This window comes from Pseudoliparis swirei, chromosome 18, assembly GCF_029220125.1.
Source record: "Pseudoliparis swirei isolate HS2019 ecotype Mariana Trench chromosome 18, NWPU_hadal_v1, whole genome shotgun sequence".
Taxonomy (NCBI): domain Eukaryota; kingdom Metazoa; phylum Chordata; class Actinopteri; order Perciformes; family Liparidae; genus Pseudoliparis; species Pseudoliparis swirei.
Window position 1 is genome coordinate 20,484,956 of NC_079405.1, and position 27,961 is coordinate 20,512,916.

The 27,961-nt window shown below is 42.0% G+C and overlaps 3 protein-coding genes across 3 annotated transcripts; all 3 read left to right on the plus strand.

Moving 5' to 3' along the window:
* Positions 1-1,431: 1,431 nt before the first annotated feature.
* LOC130208599 (serine/threonine-protein kinase 35-like) lies at positions 1,432-11,518 on the plus strand. Its single transcript, XM_056437827.1, has 3 exons — positions 1,432-2,265; positions 4,502-5,234; positions 8,854-11,518. The coding sequence occupies exons 1-2, from the start codon at positions 1,779-1,781 to the stop codon at positions 5,209-5,211; spliced, it is 1,197 nt and encodes a 398-aa protein (XP_056293802.1). The 5' UTR covers positions 1,432-1,778; the 3' UTR covers positions 5,212-5,234; positions 8,854-11,518.
* Positions 11,519-17,269: 5,751 nt separating this feature from the next.
* Positions 17,270-24,168, plus strand: LOC130208435 (CCN family member 5-like). Its single transcript, XM_056437553.1, has 5 exons — positions 17,270-17,640; positions 19,396-19,615; positions 20,359-20,607; positions 21,709-21,941; positions 23,308-24,168. Exons 1-5 carry the CDS (start codon positions 17,584-17,586, stop codon positions 23,587-23,589), a joined length of 1,041 nt encoding a protein of 346 aa, XP_056293528.1. The 5' UTR covers positions 17,270-17,583; the 3' UTR covers positions 23,590-24,168.
* Positions 24,169-26,044: 1,876 nt separating this feature from the next.
* Positions 26,045-27,905, plus strand: LOC130208530 (P2Y purinoceptor 1-like). The gene has a single exon (XM_056437713.1). The coding sequence runs from the start codon at positions 26,258-26,260 to the stop codon at positions 27,293-27,295; it is 1,038 nt and encodes a 345-aa protein (XP_056293688.1). The 5' UTR covers positions 26,045-26,257; the 3' UTR covers positions 27,296-27,905.
* Positions 27,906-27,961: the final 56 nt, after the last annotated feature.

Here is a 27,961-nt window from a genome sequence, read left to right on the forward strand (position 1 = left end):
TTGTCACTTTTAAACATGCATTTGAATAGTAATGTAATCAGTTACATAACTTTGATGGAGTAATGCACACACAAAAAAGTTACATAATGTCTTACATTTTAAAATAAAATAAATCTGTAACCTAACAGAGTGAATGCTGCTTTTTGGTTACTTTGTACTTATGTGCTAATTACATTTAAAACAAAACAACCCACACTGAAGAGTTCAGTCACGCACAGACAGGACAGAGCTGTAATGTAAAGGGAAACATCACTTGTTCAGTGGTTTGTGTAAAGGTGGTCGGACAGGAAAGACACAACAACAAAAGCACCATCAGGAGATGAGATCTATCCTTTCAATTAGCAAAACATTTTCCAGAACACAGCCACACTATTTCTAGTCTGATGCTTCCAAAGCCTTGAGAATACGAGAGGTATTGCTCTTGCAACGTAAAGCATTATGGATTCAAATACGAAACATACTACTGCCACATGGGCTAAATGTATTTTCCTTAAAGTATATGTTAATTCAACTAATGTTAGCCGATTAAATGTTTTACACATTTTGTCTGAAATTGTAATTGTAATTCTGGTTTGTTCTCTTGGGTGGAATTGCTCTATTACAATTTAACCACCAGATGGTGCCATAATATCATATAAAGAAGAAATAGGCGGATGGTAAGAGATACTATTACCAATGATGTGACTATTCTATAGGATGCCTTGGAAATGTCTAAATCGTTCCCAGCGTTCTTGTAGGCCCCGTCATGTCTCAGCGGTTGGCTTCTCATTTAGCAGCTTTGTTGTTGCAATAAATAGAGATTTGTGAGACGAACAGGTGTAAGTGCCACAACGGAGCTACTTATTGTTACTCCGTCTCAAACAAAAAATGTTTACACTTTCAGATTAATGAAACCCACTGAGAAACAAAGTAATACTTTGTGTAAACTTTCATGTGCACTAATACGAACTTAAATAAACGTATACTATAAATAGCCTATGCTTTTTAGAATACACACTTTGTTTATGTGATATATTGCCTACTTAGTTCTAGCACGACACATATTTGTTATCAATAATTAAACAATATTTAAATTTGGCGCGTTTGTGACGTGCACTAAAATGTCAAACGTCTCTGCAGAAAACGTGCTCTATCACGTGCACTAGCGCACGTAAAGTATCATGCTGGAAAAGAGTTGGAGGGAAGAAACCATTCATGGAAAACTGGAGGGGGGGATAAAGTATTGTAAATTATTCCCAAATGACGAATACATATTTGTTCTCACTGAATTAAGTATTTACCTGCATTAAATCCCAAATAATTAAACAGCTGCTTAATCATTACTTCACGTCTAAATTGTAAGGGGAAAGTTACAAAACTTTAGAAAGTTCCATTTACTTGTTCAAGACAAGATTCGTATGTATGTACACGGAAACAGCAACCACTACGCGGAAGCGGAGTGCATGCCATATGGATATATACAAATAATAATGACTTATATTATACTCAAAAATAATCAATTTCTAGGACTTGACGGGTTCTGTAAAACAAAGTAAAATATAAATGAAACCACACAGTGTGTTCACATGTTAACACACCTTTAAAAAAAAGATAATTCTACATAGCAGGATTTATTTTGACGGTCATGACCGGAAACTGTCATATTGTGGCAATCCTGATCCGTCGTTCCGTTGCTGAACAATTTCTCTGTTAGGTTTTCGCCGTTCAAGGAAATTATTGGACAGTGCCATTGTTGACAACATGTGGACATTTTTCTATATGTGAGGGATTCGGGAGCTATGGAGACAGCTGGAGGTGACAACTGGCGGAGACGCACGAGGAGCGCACGAGCCGACCGCAATCAGCAAGCCGGGGCTGACGAGTCCAATGTTCTCCGGAGTCTGAGTGTAGGCAACACGGAAGACGGCCATGACATGGAGGAGGACACTGGCCTCTTCAAGCAGGACCATTTGGACCGCAGGGTCATGGCGCCCCGTTACAGCCTGCTGCGGGAGGTGGGAAGGGGCACATACGGCGTGGTGTACGAAGCGGTGGCCCGGAAGTCCGGTGCGAAAGTTGCCGTGAAGAAACTGAGATGCGACGCTCCGGAAAACGTGGAGCTTGCCTTGCAGGAGTTCTGGGCGCTGACGAGTCTGGAGAAACGGCATGAAAATGTGGTCCAGCTGGAGGAGTGCGTGTTGCAGAGGAACGGTATGGCTCAGAAAATGAGTCACGGAAACAAACGGTCCAAACAGTACCTGCGTCTGGTGGAGACTTCACTTAAAGGTAACGCTGCGTGAGCTGGCTTGGTTTTAATGTATGCCGAATTAAAGAACAACTCATAATACTTTAAAAAGTAATGTAATACGGTAGCAACTAGTTCAGTATCTATCCGATATACCCAATGTATGACAAGTTACAAGGAACGTTATTGTTTTTGTCGCCATGACACAATCTAGCTGGGGGATGGGTAGATTATGTGAAGGCGCTCCTGAGTCGGAGACTTCAAACTGTCTTCGTGCCGTGTGTGTTGGTTCACTTGTGCTTGTCTAGTGCAGGTCCTGTGCTTTTAATGAATGGATATTGTGAAGCTTTTTATATAAACTACATTATGGTTACCTTGTTAAAGACTCCCCCTCGCCGTCTCACTGCTGAACAGCTAACCCACTGTAGCATACAGGACTGTCTCAGAAAATTAGAATATTGTGATAAAGTTCTTTATTTTCTGTAATGCAATTAAAAAAACAAAAATGTCATGCATTCTGGATTCATTACAAATCAACTGAAATATTGCAAGCCTTTTATTCTTTTAATATTGCTGATTATGGCTTACAGCTTAAGAAAACTCAAATATCCTATCTCTAAATATTAGAATATCATGAAAAAGTATACTAGTAGGGTATTAAACAAATCACTTGAATCGTCTAATTAACTCGAAACACCTGGAAACACATTTTCAAATGTTTGATTTTGTTTTGCTGTTATAAATCTTTTTTTTAACTTGGTCTGAGGAAATATTCAAATTTTATGAGATAGGATTTTAGAGTTTTCTTAAGCTGTAAGCCATAATCAGCAATATTAAAAGAATAAAAGGCTTGCAATATTTCAGTTGATTTGTAATGAATCCAGAATGCATGACATTTTTGTTTTTTTAATTGCATTACAGAAAATAAAGAACTTTATCACAATATTCTAATTTTCTGAGACAGTCCTGTATATATTTATCCCTGCACTTCTCGCAATCTCCATTTTTCTTGCACTACTGTTTCACAGCTACTGTATATAGTCATTCCGCCTTGTATATACTTTCTTAAGTCACTTTCTTATACTTCTTAGACCGTTGCACTGTTTTGCACTGTTTGTTTTGTACTGCACTGTTTTGTTTTTGTATTGTGTTGTAATGTATACTACCGTTCAAAAGTTTGGGGTCACTTAGAAATGTATTTATTTTTCAAAGAAAAGCACTGTTTTTTCAATAAAGATAACATTAATCAAAATTACACACTATACATTGTTAATGTGGTAAATGACTATTCTAGGTGGAAATGTCTGGTTTCTAATGAAATATCTCCATAGGTGTATAGAGGCCCATTTCCATCAACTATCACTCCAGTGTTCTAATGGTACATTGTGTTTGCTAATCGCCTTAGAAGACTAATATCTGATTAGAAAACCCTTGTGCAATTATGTTAGCACAGCTGAAAAGTTATGCTGGTGATATAAGCTCTACAACTGGCCTTCCTTTGAGCTTGAAGTTTGAAGAACAAAATTAATACTTCAAATATTAATCATTATTTCTAACCTTGTCATTGTCTTGACTATATTTTCTATTCAATTTTCAATTCATTTGATAAATAAAAGTGAGTTTTCATGGAAGACACGAAATTGTCTGGATGACCCCAAACTTTTGAACGGTAGTGTATATTTTGTGTAAGCACACTGAGTCACTTTACCAAGTCAAATTCCTTGTTTGTGCAAACTTACTTGGCCAATAAAACCTGATTCTGATTTAACTATCACTCCTATGCCCTGGGTGTCGAGATGTGTGCAGTTCTAGCTACCCCCTTCAGATCAGTGGCACTTAATCTGTATACAGGTATTTGAAATGTGCATCTCAATCAATGGCCTGCATAGTGGTTTCAGCATCATAAGTAGACAGGCTATGAATAATGGATAGTTATAAAAAACAAAAAGGTTGCAATTTTCAGTCAATGTATGTGTCAGCTCTTGCGGCATCCACCTCCTTATGTTGTTGAGCTTTGCAACTTTGCCATCCTTATTTTAATTTTACAGTCAAAAAGTTGTTGCACTGGCAACTTTGCAGTCCTTTCTTTCAAGCCCTGTCACGTCAACTACTAAGAGCATGACATGCATCTAATAAACCACATCTGTGTCTTCGGGCCAGATGTATGCTCTGAGTTGAACATAATGAGTCATCATTATTTTTTCTTAGTACATGTAGCTATTTGGAGTTGTGTGTATCCTTGCATCACTGTTTGTGACTAATGTGCTTCCCTTGCAGGTGAGCGACTGCTTGGTCCCCCAGAGGAGCCCTGTTACCTTTGGTTCATCATGGAGTTCTGCGAGGGCGGCGACCTCAACCAGTTTATCCTGTCTCGGCGACCCGACCAGCAGACCAACAACAGCTTTATGCTCCAAATGACCAGCGCCGTCGCGTTCCTGCACCAAAACAACATTGTCCACAGAGACCTGAAACCAGACAACATCCTCATCTCGGAGAAGTCGGGCACGCCGGTCCTCAAGGTGGCCGACTTCGGCCTGAGTAAAGTCTGTACTGGGTTAGGAAACTCCACCGAGGGCGAAGACAATCGCAAGAACGTTAACGTGAACAAGTTTTGGTTGTCATCGGCGTGCGGCTCAGACTTCTACATGGCTCCCGAGGTGTGGGAGGGCCACTACACGGCAAAGGCCGACATATTTGCCCTGGGTATCATCATCTGGGCCATGTTGGAGAGAATCACTTTCATTGACGGCGAGTCAAAGCGGGAGCTGCTGGGTTCTTACGTAAGACAAGGACGAGACATTGTGCCGGTGGGCGAGGCGCTGCTAGAGAATCCAAAGATGGTGCTGAACATCCCACAGAAGCGCAGGTCCTGCATGTCAGACGGAGTGAGCAAACTGCTGCAGGACATGCTCGCCGTCAACCCTCAGGACAGGCCCGACGCCTTCGAGCTGCAGGTCAGAATGGACCAGCTCATGTGTGCTGCATGACCCTCAGCCAGAGTGTTCCACAGGTATGTGTGCATTCATCTTCATATAATTACCCCATCACTTTGAATATTCCGGTATTCGTCTTGTTTAAAAATTACTGGAGATCTTGTTTAATGTGGAAATACTGTTTGTATGTGGTTCCCAGTACAGGATCGACCGAGAGCGGATTTTAAAAAGCTGATATAATAATTATTGTTCGGCGAAGAAGAAAAAAAGCTACTTATGCATTTACATTTCTTTTTTCTGTTACTCTGACTTTAATTATTTTATTATTAAGAGAATCTTCAATTTATTATTGCTGCCACTAACTATCATGAACATGTGCACAGAGGATTTCAGCCAAAGTCGACCTCATCATGTGTATGGATTCGCTACGTAAAACAGTGTTGGACTGTCTGACAGCCATTCACCACCATCGGAGCCAAGCTTCCTCCAATAACAGTATTTTGTAAAACGTCCCGTCGTCGCAGAGAAAAAGAAAAAAACCTTTGTCTATATTAGTGGTCATGTTTGACAGAAATTATTTCTTCTGAGATAATGGCCACCACAGCTTGATTTTAGCTGCCATTGTGCAAAGACCAAAACTCAAATCAGTGTTTCCACAAAGATGGTGGACTTTCCCTCCTGATGGCATTAATCTCAGCAGAAGAGGATTCCCTTGCATGTTTTGGTCTGGCCCTCTGTTGATGACTTGGACTAATTGCGGTCTGATCCGCTGACTTGACGCTGGTCATTTTCTGCTCTGAGCAGGTGTCTCTGTTCCATTTCATTTCACTGATATTTGAGCCAATTCATGGTTTCAGGGTTTGTGTGATGCAAAATGTCATCAGCTCGTCATCACCATGCGATGCAGTCCGTATCTGGCCGAATGGACTGGAGTTGATCCGTTCCTGTTACAGCGCCTTCCAATCAGTTGCAGATATTTGTTGAGGTGTGTTCCATGGTGTGTTCCACTAAGGATGAAGGACAAAGATGCCAGCAGTCTGCTGACTGCCACTCTTGCCAGTTGAAATGACTGGCAAATAATCAGATGAATTCATTCTGAGTTTTCCTTTTACTCCATTAGTGTCTCATTGGGTGGTTATTTGCATCAAAACACATTCAAATTATTCGGAATTATAAGAGTGTTTTTTTTTCCAGGAGTGATTTTAATTGTTTTTGTTTGGGAAGTTAAACGGGTCATTCTCTCGAATATCTATTTAATATTGTATCACTAACGCAGATCAGGAGTATATTTCACCACTACTGTCCTAGTAAGGAATCACAGATGAGCCTTTTTCAGTCCCGAAACCGATACCGGGGCGTACGGCGTTGGCTGACCACATGATGACCTGTATGCCTCACTGTGTGGAAGTGGCTGTTTCATTTAGAAGACAACATCAGGCCTGACTTAAACATTGCTTTCCTAACTTCGTAAAACTAAATATAATAAATAGATGTACTGAATTTAGATTTGATTCCAAAGGGTCTCTAATCTAGACTTGGATTTGGACATCTTATCTGGATGAAGGCCAACGCATGTTAATGAAGATGTGAATGCACACAGTATTTTAATGGTCCGGTTATATCTTGAGGTACACTGTTTATTAAAATGTTCTTATTACTTGTACAGAATAAATGGAAATTACAGTGGGATTCATGACCAGCCAGTTAGGTATTGTACTGCATTAAAATGTGTTTGATTTGGGTGTTATCTTTGACATTCATATATATATATATGAAAAGGTCACTATTGAGGTCAGGATTGAGATATCTTTAGAGGATTGATGTGATATGAATGAAAGTTAGACAAGATCATATTCAGTTTTTTTTGTATCGCCCAGAATTCCATATTTGCCTCGGAGGGCATTACGATCTGTACACTTGTGAAGTTGGCGTCATGCTCTATGGAAGCGGTATCATTGTTGAGACGACTCGAGACACTTGGTCCACTCTCTGTTGCGTTGGGTTAGAGTGAAGCTTCTCGTACTCATAAACAATCTTTGGCTGAGAAAAGACACACCGTCCTGCAGAGAGCACAGACATGATGATGGTTTATTTCTAGAATAATATAATAAATGCACATTAAAACACAACAGTTTGTTGGGGGGCCTGAAGGGTTGAATCCACACAACCTAATTCCCATGCCACGTAAACTTCACGAGTCAGCACTGGCCACTAAAGAGTGACGGCTCTTCGGGGCCACTGGATAAAGCTCTCAATCCCTCTTGAACCTCGCTAAGTCCGTTATGTAACCTGGCGTGAGGACAATCTGGGAGAGCACAGCCGAGCACCGGCCGTGTGTCTGAAAATGTGTGTCATCTCAAAGCGCCCCCCTCCCCCGGCGCAGCAGGTCACCTTCAGCCTAGCGCTGCCTGTGCAGCAGCACATGATGGGCCTCCTGACGCGCTGCCACACTTTCACTGTGTCGATGTGAGGTGGAGTTCTGACTTGGTCTTACGGCTCATGGGTTGAGCTTCGACATTCAGTTGTGATGGTTACCAGTTGGGTAGGAGAACTGGGAGTGTGTTATGTCTGAGTGTCCTCAGAAAGATAGAAGTCAGGGTAGGACTTTTACATATTTTTTAGGGGGACAGTTTTGCTCCCACTGACTGAAATCCAGGGGCATTTAAAAAGAAATTGGGAAGAAATTTGTGAAATAAAATGTAATCGTTGTTCAAAAATACTAAATATAGTTATTTAGGCTTCCAATACATAAACAATTGTCACCAAATGGCAATAATAAGACTATTGGCAGTAGTCTACAGATTACAAGTGTTTTGCTTAGATTTTCTTAACAAAAAACAAACAGAAAACATAAGTCAGACAATCATATTTAATGTTATTCTTATTTCTTTGTGGTTATTTATTGTTATTACATTTTTCAACAACTATTAACAATTATAACTTGTTTTCTTTTTTTTTTATAAGAAAAAAAACTTTGTTTTTGTGTACCTACCTACAGGCGATACAGATGGGACAGACAAAACAAAGAACAAAAGGCTATTAGATTATCAGAGGAAATTATGGGGGCATTTGTTGCCCCTCCGAGTGATATCAGGGGCAAAATTATATTACCTAGGGGCAGTTTTGCCCTTTGCCCTTGTGGATTTCTCCCGCTGATTGAAGGGGCACTCTGCAGTGCACGTTGCTGCAGTGACTCAGCACATCTCCGTGTTTTATAGGCTGCTGCAACCTTCACGCCCTCACTGCTGCACGGTTGAGTTAGCAAGGTCTCTCCAGCTGTCGCTCTGCAACACACACACACACACACTGTTGTAACGCAGCTTGTCGTTGGGTGAAGTCCTCTTTAGGGCGTCACCGTCTCAAAGCTGCTGACCGATGTTCCTCAAGCACATACATATCTATCAGGGGAGCAGCACATCATTTGAGTTCAAGATATCCGATGGATGAGTAACAAAGATACTCAGAGAAATCATGCAACACTTTACAGGTTATACACACAGCTGGTCGGTAATCAGATGTATCCCTCCCTTATTCTATTAATGATCCACGATGCTGCTTCCTGATTGCCCCCCCCCCCAGCTTTTCCTCAGCAAGACCTAAATTCACAGTATTCCAGCCACATGCATGTTCCTCTCTGTTGTACCCCATCCCACACAGACTATCATGGACATTTCTTCTTCTTCTGTTTCCCTGCAGACTGGCGTTTCTTCCGGGGGAGCTGCTCCATGACTGAGGGTCGTGCTACTTTGATCTAAAGACTGTGAAGAAAAAAGGAGATGCAAAGGAAATGCAGCGCTCCTGAAGTTTGGATGCTGAAATGGGATTTTTAAAAATATGTTTACAATGAGGTAACCTGCGGTTTGTCTTGCCCTGAATATTAGTGGAGCAAGAAAAAAATTTGTTTTGATTTTGCCGAGATAGCCATGACTCAAAGAATAGAGGTCTTGAAAATGCCCATTCTGAAACATGATGGTGACACTACTCAACAAACCTACATTTAAGCTGATGTGCACCATTAGTTTATTGTGTCTCTCCAAGTGTCAGGCAGTCTTCTAATATTTAATAAAAACACTGTAACATCCGATACACTCTACTACTGAAAACCTGTCGCTTCATGTGGTAGAGTTTTTCTTATTGTGTCTTAACTTCAGGGAAGTCTGGGCTTTTTTATGTGGGATGTTCTCCTTTGCTGACGGTTAGGATTGTCTTCCCCATGCTTACCTGTCTTGTGACGGCACTTTTCCCGTTGAATGCTTGTCACAACTTGTCAACAACCTTTCCATTTGTTGCCCCAGTGAGAAAACAGTGTCTTTGCCCCTTTCGCTAAAGTTTCTCCACACATCTGTTGTTGGTTTACGTTGAAGTACACTACATAGGAGTCACGGTTAGTTTTCCGGACTAAGTGGATGATGTGTGTGAAATGTTCTGTCGTGGTATATGTGATTTTTATACTGCAATATCGAGATAAATCCTAAATATTGAGTTATTCTTATAATAATAATCATTCTTCACTACATTTCAATGAGACTGTTTTGGCTAATCTAGTGAATTAAAGAGGAACTAAACTCTAGACTTTTGGTCAAAGTGCTTTCAGCATGGCAATCTAAAAAACGTCTCGTCGTTTCTATTGGTACATTTTCCTCTAGTGCAGCATGACATTCACAACGCAACAAGTCTTTTCTGTCTACTACAACACTCATGGAATCAGAGTTCTTGACTAATTATCTGGCAAAAGTCACGTACTCTCCAACAAAAGTTTGAAGATTAGGCATTACGTTGTTAACGAAGATAAAAAGCACCGTGTCAACAGCCGGGCTCCCTCTGTTCCATTGACGTTTATTCTGACAACTGTTTTAAAATCAGAGTTTATGACTTTCATGTCGTCTATGACTCATGGTGACAATATGCAGTCGAGACTTTGAAGCATTTGAGTTTTTCATGCAAAGTGATTAGCATTGTCGCTAAACCCAGTGAGCGCTTATCTTCTGGGTTTGACTAAATGGACACTGCTTTTAGGTTCCGCTGTCTCATTGTTTCGACCTTGAATTTGCTCGTCAGGTCAAATTTGGCTCAAAATCTGTTGCTGTATTTTCCTTTTGATTTGGCACGCCAAGTACATTATTCACAAAGTAATTGGAATGATAAATAGGAATCTAATATTCCCATGCAACGATCTGGATTAAAAATATTTATATCCAGTGTTTTAGAATTGCACTGTTCTTCTGTGGACCATTTATTGGTAGAGTTAAGTCACATTTGAACAGGTGCCATTCATATGACAGGATCAAAGCTCCTCGCGGGTACTTGACTGCGATGAAGAGAGTTTGTTGTCGAGAAACAGTCACTCACAACTGGATGTAAGTCAGTCGTAGGCCTCTGAAGTGCAGAGTCACGAGGTCGAAGCGTGTCTGAACATGTCGACAGTGAACCACAGCTGAGTATTTTAACTTGGTTGATAGTTATGCCCTGAAACCAAAGGCCTGAAGTCTGTCACATGTCGAACTTAACTGGGACCCTGAGTCGTGTTCTTTTTGATCTCCCTCGTGTGTCTGCACATTTTCTTTCCTGAGCCATCGTTTTCTCAACAAAGACATTCCTCAGTTTGCGCCGACCTGACGGCTTTCTTGGCTACGGCTTTGTAATTAATGTCATCGCAGTATGTGCCCAGTCGTTATTGGATTGTGATGGCATCGGTTTGGAATTTGTACAGGAGCTTTTGACTTCTTTTTGTCTGATGCATTGTGGGAAATCATACGGATGTATAAACACCTTAAGCTCAACACAGGCCGTGATGAACGCTTCTGAAGACCGTACCTCTGTTGCCCGCTTTAGTGCACGAGTCTTTGATCGTACGGGATGGAAAGGATCATCTTGGAGCGCAGACGAGCTAATGGTCACGCTCACGGAGGTTGTTTTTGAGGATTTTTCTGAGGAATTGCTTTTGTTTTCACTTTAATTTAGAGGAATGTGCTTTTAAATTTCTTTCTCAGAAGAGATTTAAGAAAACCCTCAATCTTTCTTTAATGTCTCTGAGGGTTTCCTGCGCTGTTGGATCGATGTCCCTGGGTCACTTATGTAACATGCAACACTCTTCTATGCAAGTCTGCCTCCCTGGATCCACTGAAGAACAATTCAGGCCGGGCTGATACTGTTTTTAGTCGTCTGCTTCTCATCCTGACTGACTGGAACTGAACCACACGTCTGAACCGTGTTGTGTTCAGGTGACTTGACCCTTTATTTCAACAGAGTATCCAGTCCTTGGTTATACCTGTTTGCTAGAATGAAAACACGTTTGTGTTCTTTATTGCTGACTTTGTACATAATAATTCTCGGTTTCAATAAAGGTTGGAAATACCTCGAATCTGTCTTGAGTTTTTAATTTCCGTTTGTCAGTAATGACTGTAGGAGACGTGGGCAGGCTTTCAATAAAGCTAGAGAGTTCTGAGGAATTCCCGAGCATGACATTTAGCAGGGTGTGTGTGTGTTTTCACCTACCTGTGCACACATGATCTGGGCCAATTGGAATAACCGGCATGTTTACTGACAACTTGGTTTACTGCTGGCTTGGTGCCTAAAGGCAACTAAATGGGAAATGTAACATCAAGTTGTCTGTAGGCCCTCACATATAGTCTAAATATATGAATCTACGCTACAAAGAGTTTAACCATAATGCTGTCATTTTGAATTTGACACTCAAGAAATCCCATAGAAGGATCCATACAAGTCCGTCTTGATCTAGGCCGTCCGTGCCACTCATGCCGCGTACATAACCTGTCGGAGTTATGACATTCCGACTTGTAATACGCATTCATGTCAACAAGTCTTAGTGTAACCCTTTGCTAAGTCCTGCCCCTCAGCCGAAGTTTGGCAGCTTTTTTGCACTACAAGTACCTTCTCTCCCGGTGTGAATTGTCTCAGCCTGGCACCTCTGATGTACAGCCGCTGTCGACGCTCCTGGGCCTGGAGCAAATTCTCAAGTGACATTCTACCCAGTGTCAATTAAAATTCAAGCATGTCTTCAAGACATAAAAACATGGATGACCTGCAACGTCTTGATGTTAAACTCTAACAAAACTGAAGTTATTTTACTCGGCCCTGAACACCAGAGATCAATTATCTGGTGATGTGATTTCTGTAGACGGCATTGCACTAGCATCCAACACCACTGTAAAGAATCTCGGCGTTCTCTTTTATCGGGACTTGTCCTTTAACTCCCACGTGAAGCAAATCTCAAGGACTGCATTCTTTCATCTACGGAATATTTCAAAAATCAGGCACATCTTGTCTCAAAAAGATGCAGAAAAATTGGTTCTAGCGTTCATTACTTCGAGACTGGATTACTGCAACTCTTTATTATCAGGCTGCTCTAATAAGTCTCTTAGGTCCCTCCAGTTGATCCAGAATGCTGCAGCTCGTATTCTCACTAAAACTAAGAAAAGAGATCACATCACTCCTGCACTAGCTGCTCTGTACTGGCTCCCTGTAAAATCAAGAATCACATTCAAAATTCTTCTCTTAACCGACAAAGCCTTGATTGGTGATGCACCATCATATCTTAAGGAGCTTGTAGTACCATATTGCCCCACTAAATGCGGGGTTATTTGTAGGTTCCTAGAGTCTTAAAAAGTAGGATGGGAGCCAGAGCCTTCAGTTATCAAGCTCCTCTTTTATGGAACCAGCTTCCACCTTCAGTCCGGGAGGCAGACACAGTCACCTCGTTTAAGAGTAGACTTAAGACTTTCCTCTTTGATAGCGCTTATAGTTAGGGCTGAATCAGGTTCACCTGGTCCAGCCCCTAGATATGCTGCTATTGGTTTATAGGCTGCTGGGGGATGTTTAGGATACACTAAGCACCTTTATCCATTTCTCTCTTTACTTATGGATGCTTTTTCATCTCTCTATTGCACATTATTAACTCTGCTTTCTCTCTGGAGTCCTTGTGACTTCACATTTCATAGGGTCCATTGGACCTGGCTGGGTCTGATGCCATGGCCGCTGATGCCCCGCCCTCTCCTCCTCTACCTCCATCTGCCTGATGGATCACGGAGGTCTGGATCGTGGAGTTTGCCTACCACCAACTATTCATACACTCTGTCATATTCATTGAATGTGTTTTAACTCTAATGTGTCCTTCTGTACACATGACATCTATTGCACCTGTCCATCCTGGAGAGGGATCCTCCTCTGTTGCTCTCCTGAAGGTTTCTTCCCTTTTTTCCCAGTGAAGGGTTGTTTGGGAGTTTTTCCTGATCCGATGTGAGGTTTTGGGGCAGGGATGTCTATGTGTACAGATTGTAAAGCACTTTGAGGCAAATTTGTGAGAATGGGCTATACAAATAAACTGAATTGAATTGAAAGTGGGCGTTGGTGTTATCTAATCTGTTATAATTCAGAAAGGAGTTGTGCCAGTATATGTCTTGCACAAAACCACCAGAGCCGTGTTTATCTGACCAAGTGAAGTAACTTTTTATCTACATCTCGTGTCCTGCACAGCTGCACGTACCTCACAGCTAAGACTGCACTGTGTTTGTTTATTTGTTGATGCGAGGACGACCCATATGTGCAGGCGTGATGGGGCTGATATGAGATCATGTCAAAATTATTGCTGGGTCCCTGAGCAAGATGTGCTTTGGATAAATATCTTAAGAAAGCAATCATTTCCAGTGTTCTTCTTTTGTTATACTCACAAACACTCAAAAGTGTCAATAAATGTATTCAGATATTCCTCTGTTGTTGTGCACGAGCAAATTAGAAATACGAGAAATAACTATCGACATCTCTCTATTCTTTGCATTAATATTATTATGATATTCTTTCTCTATTGAATGGTATATTTAACACTGAGCTAGTTCATCTTTATCTCAGTGATCGTGTCCAAATGAGTATAAAATATCACTCTGACCCTGAAATTCTGTCTCTAACAATGGCTATCCGGGGCTTCAAAAACATAGCCGTGCTGCTTATTATTATTAGGGCCCGAACACTGACGTCAGAACTGTTTCGGCTTATTATATGTTCTTAATCAGCTCAGATTAGAACGTTATTCAAAACAATCAAAAGACAAATGTTTTTTATTAAACAATTGGGTTAAACAAAAATGAATAAAGTACGGAGTCTGACTTCACATCAAACAGGCAGCGATGGGTTCTATTGTCAGCTGAAGTTAAACTTAAAGCTACGCAGCTCTCCGACCAAGTAGGAGCAGCCTGACCACCGGAGGATTTTGATGTTCAGCTGGAGCGACTGATGGTGCCGGGTCCGACCAGGGTAGAGGACCCTTGGTGTGCACCGCTGACTAGCCTCATGAAGTCAGTGTAGCACTGCTACACTGACTTCATGAGGTCTCAGGTCCTGGACAATGCTACACTGACTTCATGAGGTCTCAGGTCCTGGACAGTGCTACATTGACTTCATGAGGTCTCAGGTCCAGGACAGTGCTACACTGACTTCATAAGGTCTCAGGTCCTGGACAGTGCTACACTGACTTCATGAGGTCTCAGGTCCTGGACAATGCTACACTGACTTCATGAGGTCTCAGGTCCAGGACAGTGCTACACTGACTTCATAAGGTCTCAGGTCCTGGACAGTGCTACACTGACTTCATGATGTCTCAGGTCCTGGACAGTGCTACACTGACTTCATGAGGTCTCATGTCCAGGACAGTGCTACACCGACTTCATGAGGTCTCAGGTCCAGGACACTGCTACACTGACTTCATGAGATCTCATGTCCAGGACACTGCTACACTGACTTCATGAGGTCTCAGGTCCTGGACAGTGCTACACTGACTTCATGAGGTCTCATGTCCAGGACACTGCTACACCGACTTCATGATGTCTCAGGTCCAGGACAGTGCTACACTGACTTCATGAGGTCTCATGTCCAGGACACTGCTACACTGACTTCATGAGTTAGATATAATATTTTATTCTGTTGGATTATTGATACTGATTCATCAACATGTGCGCTGTATTTAAATGTAGCATGCTGTGCAGTTGAAAACAATTAAATACGGCCAATGTATTGTTGGGGATCATTGTTCACTCTTTAAAATGCTTCATGTTTTATAAAAACTAACGCGTAGTTGTGGAAAATGTAAAATGTTTCTCTGCAAAGTGTAGCTGTCAAATAAGTGTACTGAAGTCAAGTGTACAGTACTTTCCTTTGAATTGTAGTCCAGTGGAAAGAGAAATAACACAGTTGTATTTTACTGGGGGAACATTATAATACATACCACCACATTCCTCTGGTCCCAGTTTATATTTGACAAACTTTCACAGCATACACACAAATAAATGACTCAATAGATAACTAGAGATATCTTTAAATATCGCCCAGAAAGGAAACTGCAAAACCGTGTGAGTGTGTCAGTGCTGCGTTCAGGTGCTAGTATTGACGCTGACAACAGATCTTCAACAGGCCACCAAGGGGTGCAATAGCTGTAGGCCAGGGGTGCTCACACTTTTTCAGCATGCGAGCTACTTATTATGTGACCAAGTCAAGGCGATCGACCGACGGGGGGTGGTAGTGAGTGTGGTGTGTGCCGCGCGAGCCGCGCAGAGTTGTTGAGTTGGGTGGGGGTGACTTTTTTGACTTTTTTTTTTTGCGCAACCGGTGCGGCGCGCGTGCGGACACGCGACTGTGACACGAGAGACAGAAATGACGCTGCTGCTGCTGTGCTGCTGCGCTGCTGTGGGCGGGGGGGGGCGGCCAAATATTTCAATCGATTTTTTTACGCGATCGATATCGATCGCGCCGCGATCGACGACGACCGGATCGCCGCGATCGACCGGTCGATCGCGATCGACGTATTGAGCACCCCTGCTGTAGGCTACTACAATCCGTTCAATAACATCGGTCTGTGCTTTAAACAGCACATTAGATCAGAACAGATTAATTAAAAAGAACATTTAAGAATAATAAATTTTTACTGTCAACTGTATTTATTATTGTTCCTGTGGATTTGGGTGGTTTAATAACCTTAGCAGGAGTTTGTATTCTATAGTCACAAACAGCACACGCACACACAGACGAACGCGCGCGCACGCACACACGCACGCACACACACACACACACTCACATGCACAGCGGAGGTTTCCATTGTGACATTGTAAATAAGCCCAAATGTTCCTACTTTTTGAACCCCAACATGAAGGAAAAGTGAAACTTGTAGGAATGGAAACAGGTTAAAGATATTCACTCTTCCTGTGATGTCACCACTTTAGCTCTGAACATTACATCCGATTATGTAAACATCAGATATGTTGTATGAAAGATGTTGAACATTTTAAACTTTGAATGGAGTTTCTAATGAACATTTCCGAAAACATATGGAAGTTTAAAATAAGTTTAATTTGCAAAAATGTGTAAGTAATGAAATGGCCAAAACAATTGAACATTTGAACAAACGGTGTTTTGCAAGTATTCCAATAAACGGAGGGAAGCTGCTCAATGGGGCATTACTTGATCTAATTCAACCACTAGGTGGAGACAAACACCCAGCATTGTTTCTGCCGGTTCGACAGGAGGTCATCATCAAGTCATTCACATCATGACGTGCACACGCAAACAAATACAAACATAATGTTGATTAACACTGAATATAATAATGTGAAATGGTTTTCTCAAATTAATTGAGTTGGGTTTATTTAAAAGGGGATTATATTCACATTGTATCCACCTGGGGGCAGCATAACGCTGTAAACACATTAGCTGTGACCTGAAATGACTGGCTTCACTTATTCATCATTACTAGAGAACACAGTCTCAGTTGTCTCACCGTGAGAAGTGAACTGTAATTTCAGAGGCCGATGCATGCAATTTGTTCTGCGTCATCCTGACAGCGAAGTACCACAGCGAGAGTTTACACTTCTATGACATGTGACTCATTGCATTGTGGGATTGTTAGCAGACTCTACTCTCTACTTCTTCCTTTGTATGGCCACTATCTAGAGCCAGAAAGTTCCACATTCTAATAAATAGGGGTGGGTAAATACAGAGTGTGAAATCCCCTCGTTAACTTGATATGGCTAAAATGTCAGTCTATTCACCATCAAGGAGGCAATTCTTAATTCATTCAACTTTTATTTATACTCATGATATCACTAAGGTTCGACCCTCATTTGCAATGACATCGAGTCGATTATAACAACAAAACAATCATAATCTGGTGAACATAAAATTGATTGTTGAGGCTTTAATGAGGCCTATAGCTTTATGACGGGCCTGGGAGTTGACATTCATTTCCAGTGACTATTTACTTTGCAGTCCACCGGCTGTGACATCAGAACCTGGACTGTATAAATTAACAAAGGCAGGCACCTTGGAATAAACACATCTACACTCTTTTCCAGAGGAGGAGGAGGAGAAGAAGAGAGGGAGGGAGACTGGACAAAAGAAAGAACGCAAGAGGCAGAGGTGAGGAAGATGGACAGAAGGGACACCCGGCTGGTCAGCTCTTTGCTGCTGTGTATCATCACTCAGGTGAGACACACATCAATATCCTCTCTGTAAATTTAGAAGCCCATCTGTCTGTTGTAATTAAATTATATGAAGATGTTATCAGAGAATTTCCGTTCTCTGCACCGACATGTGGTGAGCTTTAGTGTGTGAAGTCTGACTCTCACCATATCATTACTTTTGGGTAGGGGATATCCCCGTTGTTTCCATAATGCCATCAATCTTCATATGAGGGGAATCACAGGAGTAGTTAGAGTTATGAGTTTTAGTCATACTGTTTACTGGTATACTGATAATTATGTAAATAATGTATTTTTATTTAATGTATTTTTTAAGTTGTTGTTGTTTTTGCACGTTTTTTTTAAATTTGTATGACCGTTTTTAAATTGTTCATGCTTGATATATTCATTATTATTATGATTATTGTTTTTTAGAACACAGTTAAAAAGTACACAAATAGGATAAAATACACAGACACAGAAGCACACATCCACATACATATATGCATGATACATAGACAGGAGTTGCAGCACAGGGCAAAAATAAAAAATAAAGTAAAGGAAAACAGATAGTATTTATTATAAAGCCTAATCTATAGAAATGAGTTTTCAGCAGCCACTTATAACAAACCACAGATTCAACACCTCTGATGGAAGGAGGACGTACAGATGAGTACAACATGATACTAATATGCCTTCTGCACTGAATCCAGTAGTGATGTGATTAACGTCTCTTTCCACTATAATAAGTCAAAGGTTCAAAGAAGTTGATCTAATCATCTAGAAGACAGCATCGTCAGATTGTTTGATGGTGCCTGTCAGTGCTTTCACATCATTTAGTTCTAAGCCTTTCGTTTTGGCAAAGCAAACTGACATACTGGAATGATCTGATATGATGATACCAGCTGTAAGTGCCAATGCGTTTACATGGAGCTGTACCCAGAGCACATGCTGTTTGGCTCAATGTGAGTGAATATTCATTTATTCTAGAATCGGCCTTTAACATGGATGGATAACTGAGCGGGCCAACCGAGCAGAGACCCAGGGGCCCACCTGGCCCTCACCAACAAAATTTCACTCAACGAGGCACGTACCCAACAGGAAGAGAATCAAAATGACCACAAAGAAACATAAAACGACTGCAAGGAGACACAAAAAGACGACAAAGACACAACTTCAAAGAGATGCACACACAAAAACAACGAAAAGGGGCTAAAGATCCACAAAAAGACCAAACCCAACTACCAGGAGATGCAAAACGACTCCAACGAGACACAAAATGACCACAAAGAAACACAACTAGAAAGAACTGCAAAACAACCAGAGCACAAGAAGAACAGAAAGAGGCTCAGTGCCTCTAAATTGTGTGTGTGTGTTGCTCCCATGTGGTGGGGTCCTTTCACTTCCTCCCTTCATACTACTGTCCCTTGTGTGAACTTATGTAAAGCTGCATAGGACTACAGTTGACTCATACTGAGTCCTACAGTAGAACATCAGTATCGTGAGATCAGATTTATGATATTTCCAAAATCCAAATCCACAAAAAATGAAAAGGTTGCGTGTCCTGCTTGAAAAAGTCAACAGGATTGACTAGAGATAGTTCTTCAGTCGTAAGTTGTTCCGGCGGAAGTAGTTCAGGGATGTGTGTGTGAGTCAATACCTGTCTTGGGGCCAAATCCACTCCAGCACATAACAATTATTTGATTACCAGTTGAGCCAGATGGTCGCTGTTTAAACAGAGGGCACAACCAGCCGCTGTGTTTCGTTACTCTGACTTCAGGTGTGGTGCCAGCTGTGCTCTGGGCCATGTCAGTGCCCGCCCGCCACGCCGCCACGCTGCCCTGTTGGTGTTGCCATGGCGTGGGACAGCTGCGGGTGCTGCCCGGCTTGTGCTCGGCAGGAAGGCGAGGCCTGCACCGACCGGCTGCCCTGTGACACCCACCGAGGGCTGCAGTGTGACTACAGCGCCAGCTTCCCCGGAGGGCCGGGACAGTGTGTCGGTGCGAACAGAATACACTCATACTGTATATCATTACGGGTATATAGTTTTATGTTTCCTATACTTCTGATGCTGCGTATGGGACATGAATCTCCTCGGTGAAACTCCTGTGTTTGTTTAACTTTTCACTTCCTCTAATCACATTTAGTTGACTATCATGCTTCTACTCATTATCAGACCTTGTAACTTTCAATAACAATCACTCGACATTTAACATACTGTGTCTGGGCTTTTCAAAAAAAGTTAAATGTAAACATTTATTTTTGCAAATGGGCTCTAAAGAAGTATTGGTAGCTTACTTGCATATTGTTTTATGTTACCTATACTTCTGATGCCGCTACAAATACTATTGATAGTACTAATGGTGCCTACGAGGCAACCACTGGTATTACTATTTATAATCTTGATATTGTCATTCATCATGATAAAAAAAATAAACACATCCTTTCTACATCATGTAATTGAATTACCTGCATCCTTTTCAGTGAACAGCATTATAAAGTAGGTGACTATATTTCTTGTTTTCAGTTATTAGACCATTAGACCAGTAATTCCATTCCCGACTAAACTTGCAACATACACCCAAGAGTTCCAGTAATGACTGGATAGCAAAACATTTCCTGCAGGATATTTGTCTGCACATGTCTCCCATTAATCACCTCAACCTTGGCACAGATGTGATATAGTGAGCTTGACACTTCCACCCACATGACATTCCCTTCCCCCTCCATTTGGCGTGATCAGGTCGGAACGAGCTGGGCTGTGAGGTGAATGGTAGGAGGCTGGAGGAGGGACAAGCATTTCAACCTTCCTGTGCCCAGCTCTGCCACTGCCTGGGGGGAGGCGTGACCTGCGTGCCCCTGTGCACCGATGATCTGCAGAGACCGGATGATAAGTGCCACAACCCTCAGCTGGTGCGACTACCGGGACGCTGCTGCAAAGTGTGGTTGTGTGAGGGTCTGGACAACAGCATTTCCTCAAATCCATCAACAGGTAAAATATGGCTGGAAACGTATCAACAGAGCTTAGATGATCAGAATAGTACGTGCTAATATAGTCTGGCTATTAAGAGTCACATCGAAAAGTAGGCACTTTGCACCCCTTGCTAAGTGCCAACCCCCCCCCCCCCCCCCCCGGCCAATCATAGCAGATCCGTCTCTGCTCGAAACACTCATCCGTGGTTTCAGGTGGTCTCCATCTTCAGATGTAATGACCATTTGATTAGATTTTGGGATCGATCGGGTCAAAGGTCAAGGTCAAGGTCATGAAAAGGTAAAAATCTTCTTGAATCGCATGAAATTTGGTGGGATGATTGCTTATTATCCGGGGGCCATTTTATTAGATTTTGGGATCAATCGGGTCAAAGGTCAAGGTCATGGAAAGGTCAACATCTTCTTTTTAACATAGCGCGGTAAATTTGTATCCAATTGGCATGCAACTAATGCCAAAATGTTCATAATTCAATGCCCAATCTTGTGATATGCAAAGGTATGTGCTCTACTGAGTGCCCATTCTAGTTTAAATATGTTTTACTGCTGAACCAGTTTGCCATCCTGATAAACCCTATAGATGCATAACGTAGACCCTTCTATCTGATTTGCTCTGAAATTGCTTTTTTCTTCAACTTTTTTCCAAATGTTTTTCGGTGCATATTTCTTCAGATCAGTTAGTGACAGGGTGGGCTCCTCAGCAGCTCTCACAGCCGAAAGGAGGAGCAGCAGGGGGGCGGAGTTTAGCCAAGGGTCGATCGGATGAATTTCAGCTGTTTCCTTCAGGGCATCTTTTAAATGCAGGTCAGCAGGTGTTTGGACACATGTACCAATAGCCAATACCATAATGTTTAGGGTCACATTTGGGTTGTGGCGAAATAAACAGATTTCAATAGGGGTCAGGAAGATTAAGCATGTGTGAAACATCTGTGAACGCTATTCTTAACAAACCAACCTCGCCCATTTTACAACAGTTTACAACATTCCAGACCTGCATATGTGCAGCATTTTCCGGCTTATGCGCTTTAATCAAAGCTATCCTTGTTAAACAACGTTCAGCTTGGTGCAGAGAAGGAATACTTTCCTCTTCTGGGTTTGTTTCCAGCTGAGCAGACACGCCAGGACTACGGGCATGGACTGTCTGGCCCGTCGTTTGGCTCCATGTCCAACTGTATCGAGTGGACCTCAGACTGGAGCCCCTGCTCCCACAGCTGTGGCCCAGGTGTCTCCACCCGCAACACAAACAAGAACTGGGCTTGCCGCCTGCAGACTGAGACCAGACTGTGCCAGGTCAGGCCGTGCCAGACTCTGATGCCGGGGCTCCGAATGCTACAGCCGGTCAGTGCATAACTGACTCCACTGAATTAATCAGTTACAGTCACAGGTCCAGTGATCAAAGACAAGAACATGTTGACCATTTACAAATGAGTAAACATGTACTTTTCCATTTTTATCCACAAGATTTGATCATGAACGATATGAAACTTACATATAAAATCATCTGAAAACACTGTAAAAAGAACTGTTTAAAAAATACTAAAATATATAGGCTACTAAAATGAGTCATTAACTTACATCATGATTATAAAACTGTATTCCTCTTATCAATGTTTTAGGAGTTAATTTTTACTACTGTCCTTTCTGTTTAAAATGTTGTTTCCAATTATACCATAGTAGCATTTTTTCCAGAGACAGCATCATTTTCTAATGGTAAATGAACCTGTACTTTCGCGCTTTTTTAGTCTTTCGACAACTCGATGCACTTTAACACTCCGTGACATCATTCACCCATTCATGGTAAAACTTATCATTTTTACGAGAGGTTTGGTCTATAACTATATCCTGAAGCCAGTGGCAACTGAGGAGTTTAATCTTGAGTTTTTCTTCAAGAGGCACTTAAATGTGTGCTGTAGAAGATGGTCCACATCGCTAATAGTGACCAGTTATTTTCTTCTTTAAAAGAAATATAAATATCGAATCAGCTGCTGGAGTTAGTATCACATTTGTGTGATCAGCTTTCATTGCCGAAGGGTTTGGGCATCTGTACTGTTGTTCCAGTGTGGGGCTATCCCCTCATTGTGGCTTCTAAAGTCCTCTTGGATGAACCCGCAAAGAGAGGCTGGTGGAATGTGATTGACTAATGCTAGGTTCACACCCGAGCGACACAAGCAACCAAACGGCCGAGCATGGACAGCTACATTGTCGCCGAATTTCCGTTGAAGTGTTGCTTGTGTTTAAAAGATGGAACGAAAGAGGGTGAAATGAAACCGTATGATTTGTTGACGCTTCACTCCTTGGTCACTGGAACGTTAAAGTTGAGACCAACTCAACTTTGATTTGTAGCGCGTCACAAGAGTGTTGTTTCAGTTTATAACTTCATGTCACCGGCTTTTTATTCAAATGGACGTGTAGTCTGAAGCTTGGTCACAACAACACGGTAATGAAAAAGGACATGATGGATTATTGTCTGTTTACCAATACATTCATTACATTTCCTGTTGGAGATGGTGTGCTATAAGGCCAGATAAGAAAAGTGAAAAATGTAGAAATGTAGAATTATACACATCGGCGTTTAATATACGCCGATGTGTATAATTCTACATATTTTCATATCCTTTTGTAGTAGTTATGTTGTTTATCTTGTTACATATCATAACAAGAGAATTAACATAACAACTATGTTTCCTGTCACGGTGTATTTCAGGGCTCGGGTGTGTGTGAGAGCAGCTACAGTTCAACTCGGTCCATTCAGCTCGAACATCAGGGCTGCTGGAGCACCAGAGCCTACCGTCCCAGGTTCTGCGCCCTGACCTGTCTGGAGGGACGCTGCTGCAGCCCCTCCCACACCAGGACACTGCGGATGGTTTTCCGTTGTCCCCAAAACAGGCTCACCCTGCAGCAGGTGATGGTGATCGAGTCCTGCTCCTGCAGCATCTCCAACTGCCGCCAGTCCACAGCTGCCCAGAATATCCTCCTCTGGCCGTGAGCTGGATGTGCATCCAGCTACAGAGAGACGGGCGGGACCCGTCTGTGAGGAAAGTGACCAAACGTGATGACACATGATTGATTAAATGTATGGAAATATTACAATCAGGATGGGAAACTTGACATCCGACAATAGCTGTTGTAGGAAGAGTATTAGGATAAATACAGCAAATACAGAGGTTTGTAAATTGGCTCAATTTTGAAAGCATGTATTTTTAATGTATGTTGAGATTAATGCAGTTATCTGTACCATGATTTAAAAGCAAGCAAGAGATAGCCCCATTTAATTACATTTCTATACGACTTCAAGATTGTCCACATATTTGTCACGACTACATTATATGAAGATAATATGTTACGCTGTGTTTTCAACTTGTCCCTCAAGTTTACAACATTCAAAACAATATTCAATGTTTTTTTTCTTCATTTTTTCTTCAACTGATGTCTGTAAATTTAAATTGTTTGGACCACTTAATAGATGAAATGCTGCCCCCTGTTTGTTAGGAACATGTGGCTACATTTTACAGTGTACCTTTTTTAAAGTTCAGCTGTAATTAAATTGCATGTTTATTTGCATACAGATTTGCTTCGTAAATCCCAGTTACACAGGAAGAATGTATGGATTGTCATGTTTGATGTCATGGCGGCGTCCTTCAGGTTGTTTCATGAAACAGATTATGTTGTTTCTTTGAATGTAGACAGATTGCCTCTGAGTTTGCAAGAACATTTTCTCATTCGTCCACAATTTACAGATAACACACTGATTTAGGAGGAGGGGTGGTATGCTGGTAATGGAGTTATATAAAACTGCCCATAAAATACATATTTTAAAGGGTCCTTGTGTAGGATTTCGGGATCATAACCAGTGTTGGCTGGTGTTAATCTTTTTTGGTAGGGCCATCCAATCAATTTCATCAAACATCCCAGGATAATGCAAAAAATATATCAAACACGCATTTCTACTTTGCAGTTAAATATAAAAAATGTATTCCAACACTGACATAATAAGGACATCTCATTCATGCAATTAAGTATATTAACATATAAACATATATATATATAGTATTCAGTAAACAAGAATTGCTGTGTTTAAGTTAGCTGAAAGAGTCCTTATCTACAAAGAGAGCTGGTCCTCTTTGCGGAGTCCATGATGTTTCTCCACACTCATTGGATGAACTCAATTAAATTGTTGGCAGGTTTTCCATCCAATAATGATATGCCACTCCAACTCAAATTTAGCACATCAGTGCAATAAAATGTAATTAAGTTAGTCCAACTCATTTGTATCAAATACATCTAAAATAAAATAACGATATTCATTAAATTAAATTAATTTGTGTTTGTCCAACTCAAAATATAAACTAACTAACGAACAAAATATGCAAACTCCACACAGAAAGAACGCCCCAACTGGGAATTGAACCCATGGACCTCTGGCTTTGAGGCGACAGTGCTAGCCACTACACCAACGTACTGCCCTGAAAGTGTCTTCACCTCATGTAAACAACTGATTTTCAGCTGGCGCATGTGCAAAGGGTAGTCCTCAATGAAACACATTTATTTTGAGTTGATATGCACACCATCTAACCTAAATAAATCTAATAAATGAAAGTATTCATACATTTTGTGTTACACCCATTAAATATAAATATCTATTTTTGTAATTGATTTATTTAAATGTATCAAACAATATTTAAATGTGTCACCTCTAAGAAGGGCTTGAATCGTTTTTTTGAGTGCACTAGCCCAGAACAGACCAACCAAACCATGACTCTAGAAGTGTTTTACATCACTTGGAACTGGAAGCTACCGTAGTTCTCCAACACACCTGGAAAGAGAGAGGTGAGGGGTGAGCGGAGAGGTTTAGTTTGTTGCAATCTGTAACCACACCCCTTGATGCCACTAAATCCTACACACTGGCCCTTTAAATGATACAGATTCACTTATCTAAGTGAGCTGTTTGTTCTGCAGTGTTTGTTTGCTAATGTGTGGATAGATTCTCAATGTCTTTCTAAAAGATCTGTTTTTATTTTTTAAATCTGCAGTCAATAAGAAAAAGGTTGCCTGTTTAATCAAGAACACAAATGTGTAATACAAACTGACTTGATGGTGTTATGACTAGCACTGGTATTATATTTCAATATTGGCACATGTTCCACCTTGTTGTCAGAATAATCTGTGTTTGACAAGAGGGAGGTGAGTGATTCAACAGGTGCAGAGCCAAATTGTAAGGAGCTAGTAATAACCTTACTACTTAAAAGTCCATGAGACATTTTATTATCCCTTGGTAACTTTCAATCTAAAAATAAATATCCAAAAAGTTATTTGTACAACAGTTAGTTGCGCGTGTTACTTAATCTGTCATGACAGGCAGAGATGATGCAATTACTTCACATTTGTGAGCTGTGTTCTCGGTAAAGATTTGAAGAAGTCGATGTATTATTTTTGTTTTCTATTTCTGAGCGTGCCACGTGTTTCTGTGTGTAGTACAGCCGTCTCGGGAGACAGGAAGTGGGCGGGCGTCAGCTTTGCGCGACGCACACACGGAGTACCCAGAGGAGATGCGTGGTTTTGGGGAGTCAGCCACCGGCTGCTGCTCCGACGTGTTTGGGGAGAAGTGCAGGTCAAACAAACGAGAGATTTAAAAAACGAAAACAGAAGACCGAGACATGTCTGGAAATGTTACGCACGGAGCCTGCGAGAGCATCAACCTGAACTTTACGCACGCCTTCCTGCCGCCCGTCTTTGTCATCGTGTTTGTCGTCGGGACGCTGTCCAACATCTGGGGACTCCGGAGCGTGTGCGCTAGCTGGAGCAAAATCGGGAGCATCAACGTGTTCATGTTCAACCTGGGGGTGGCGGACCTGCTGTACCTGGCCACCCTGCCCTTCCTCGTGCACTACTACGCGCGCAACAGTCGTTGGCAGTTCGGCCAGACTTTCTGCAAGGTGACGCGCTTCTGCTTTAACCTCAACCTGTACGGCAGCATCGGCTTCCTAACCTGCATCAGCGTCTACAGGTACCTGGGCATCGTGCACCCCATGTGGGTGATGGGCAAAATCACCAGCCGCCACTCACTGGCCGTCAGCGCCCTGGTCTGGCTGCTCGTCATCATCCAGATCCTGCCCGACATGTTCTTCGACAAGAACGATCCGGGGTCCCCGAACTCGTGTTACGACACCACGTCGAACAAGCTGATCCAAAGCTACATGCCGTACAGCATCGGCTGGACCGTGACGGGGTTTGCCGTGCCGTTGGTCATCATCCTGGTCTGTTACGGGCACGTCGTCGCGGTTCTCGCCAAGAAAGCCAACGTCAACCCGCTGCTGAAGCAGCGGTGCTTGAAGCTGGTCGTGATCCTGTTGATCCTCTTCTCCGTTTGCTTCATCCCCTACCACGTGTTTCGAAACCTCAACCTTACGACCAGGATTCTGAAGAAACGCGGATTCTGCCACGCGAGCTTCCGCGACATCTACATAGCGCATCAGGTGAGCAGGTGCCTGGCGTGTCTCAACAGCGCCATCAACCCGCTGGTTTACATCGTCGGGAACGACGAGTTCCTCATGAAGCTCCAGCACCTCAGCAGGCGGGCCCGGGTGTCTCTGGCGGGTCTGACAGGAGCCGTCCGGTACCGCAAACCGATAGAGGTGGACCCGGATTCGCCGTCGGACACTCGCGGTAATAACTCCGAGCTGATGAAAGGATGAGACGCACCATCGGGTTCCCTCCCACGTTTCTGAGAATAATGATGTTCGGTGACTGCAGGATATGAAGCCTATTATCGGCCATAAGTCATCGGCTCACCGAGGTGCACACGAACGCAGCACTTCGTCCGGATCTGCTGCACGTGGTCACAGTAGGCAGAAGTTGTTTTTGCAGCTGGAGCTCATGTTTGTATCTCGTGTAGTTTTCGTTATTGTACATATGCTGTTCATATTTTTGCACTTTTTAATGCATTGCTCTGTGATTACTTTGTGCAGGGGGAGTCTTGTCCACTGCGCATGAGCACCTGTTTCTAACTCGAGACATATTGCACTCGACCTTATACCTTTGCACTGTTACAGGTGAAGCTTGTCTTACCCCCGTGGTTTATGTGAGACATTTGAGAAGAGCACTGTTCCCTCAGCTTTTTTCTTATAATAGATTCAAGGAACTGCAGTGATGATGTAAATGTTGTAAGTTAGCTAAGTTAAAGAAAATACCACGCTGTTAAAAAAAAAGGTAACGTCCATGTATTACTTCAATAGAAGTACAGAAGTATTATCAAAGAATGTACTCAAATAACACTTATTAAAGTACTCTTTATGCAGAATGCCACCTGTGTGTGAATGATTTATTATACTGTGCACAGGTTCATATTTTAGTTATATGTA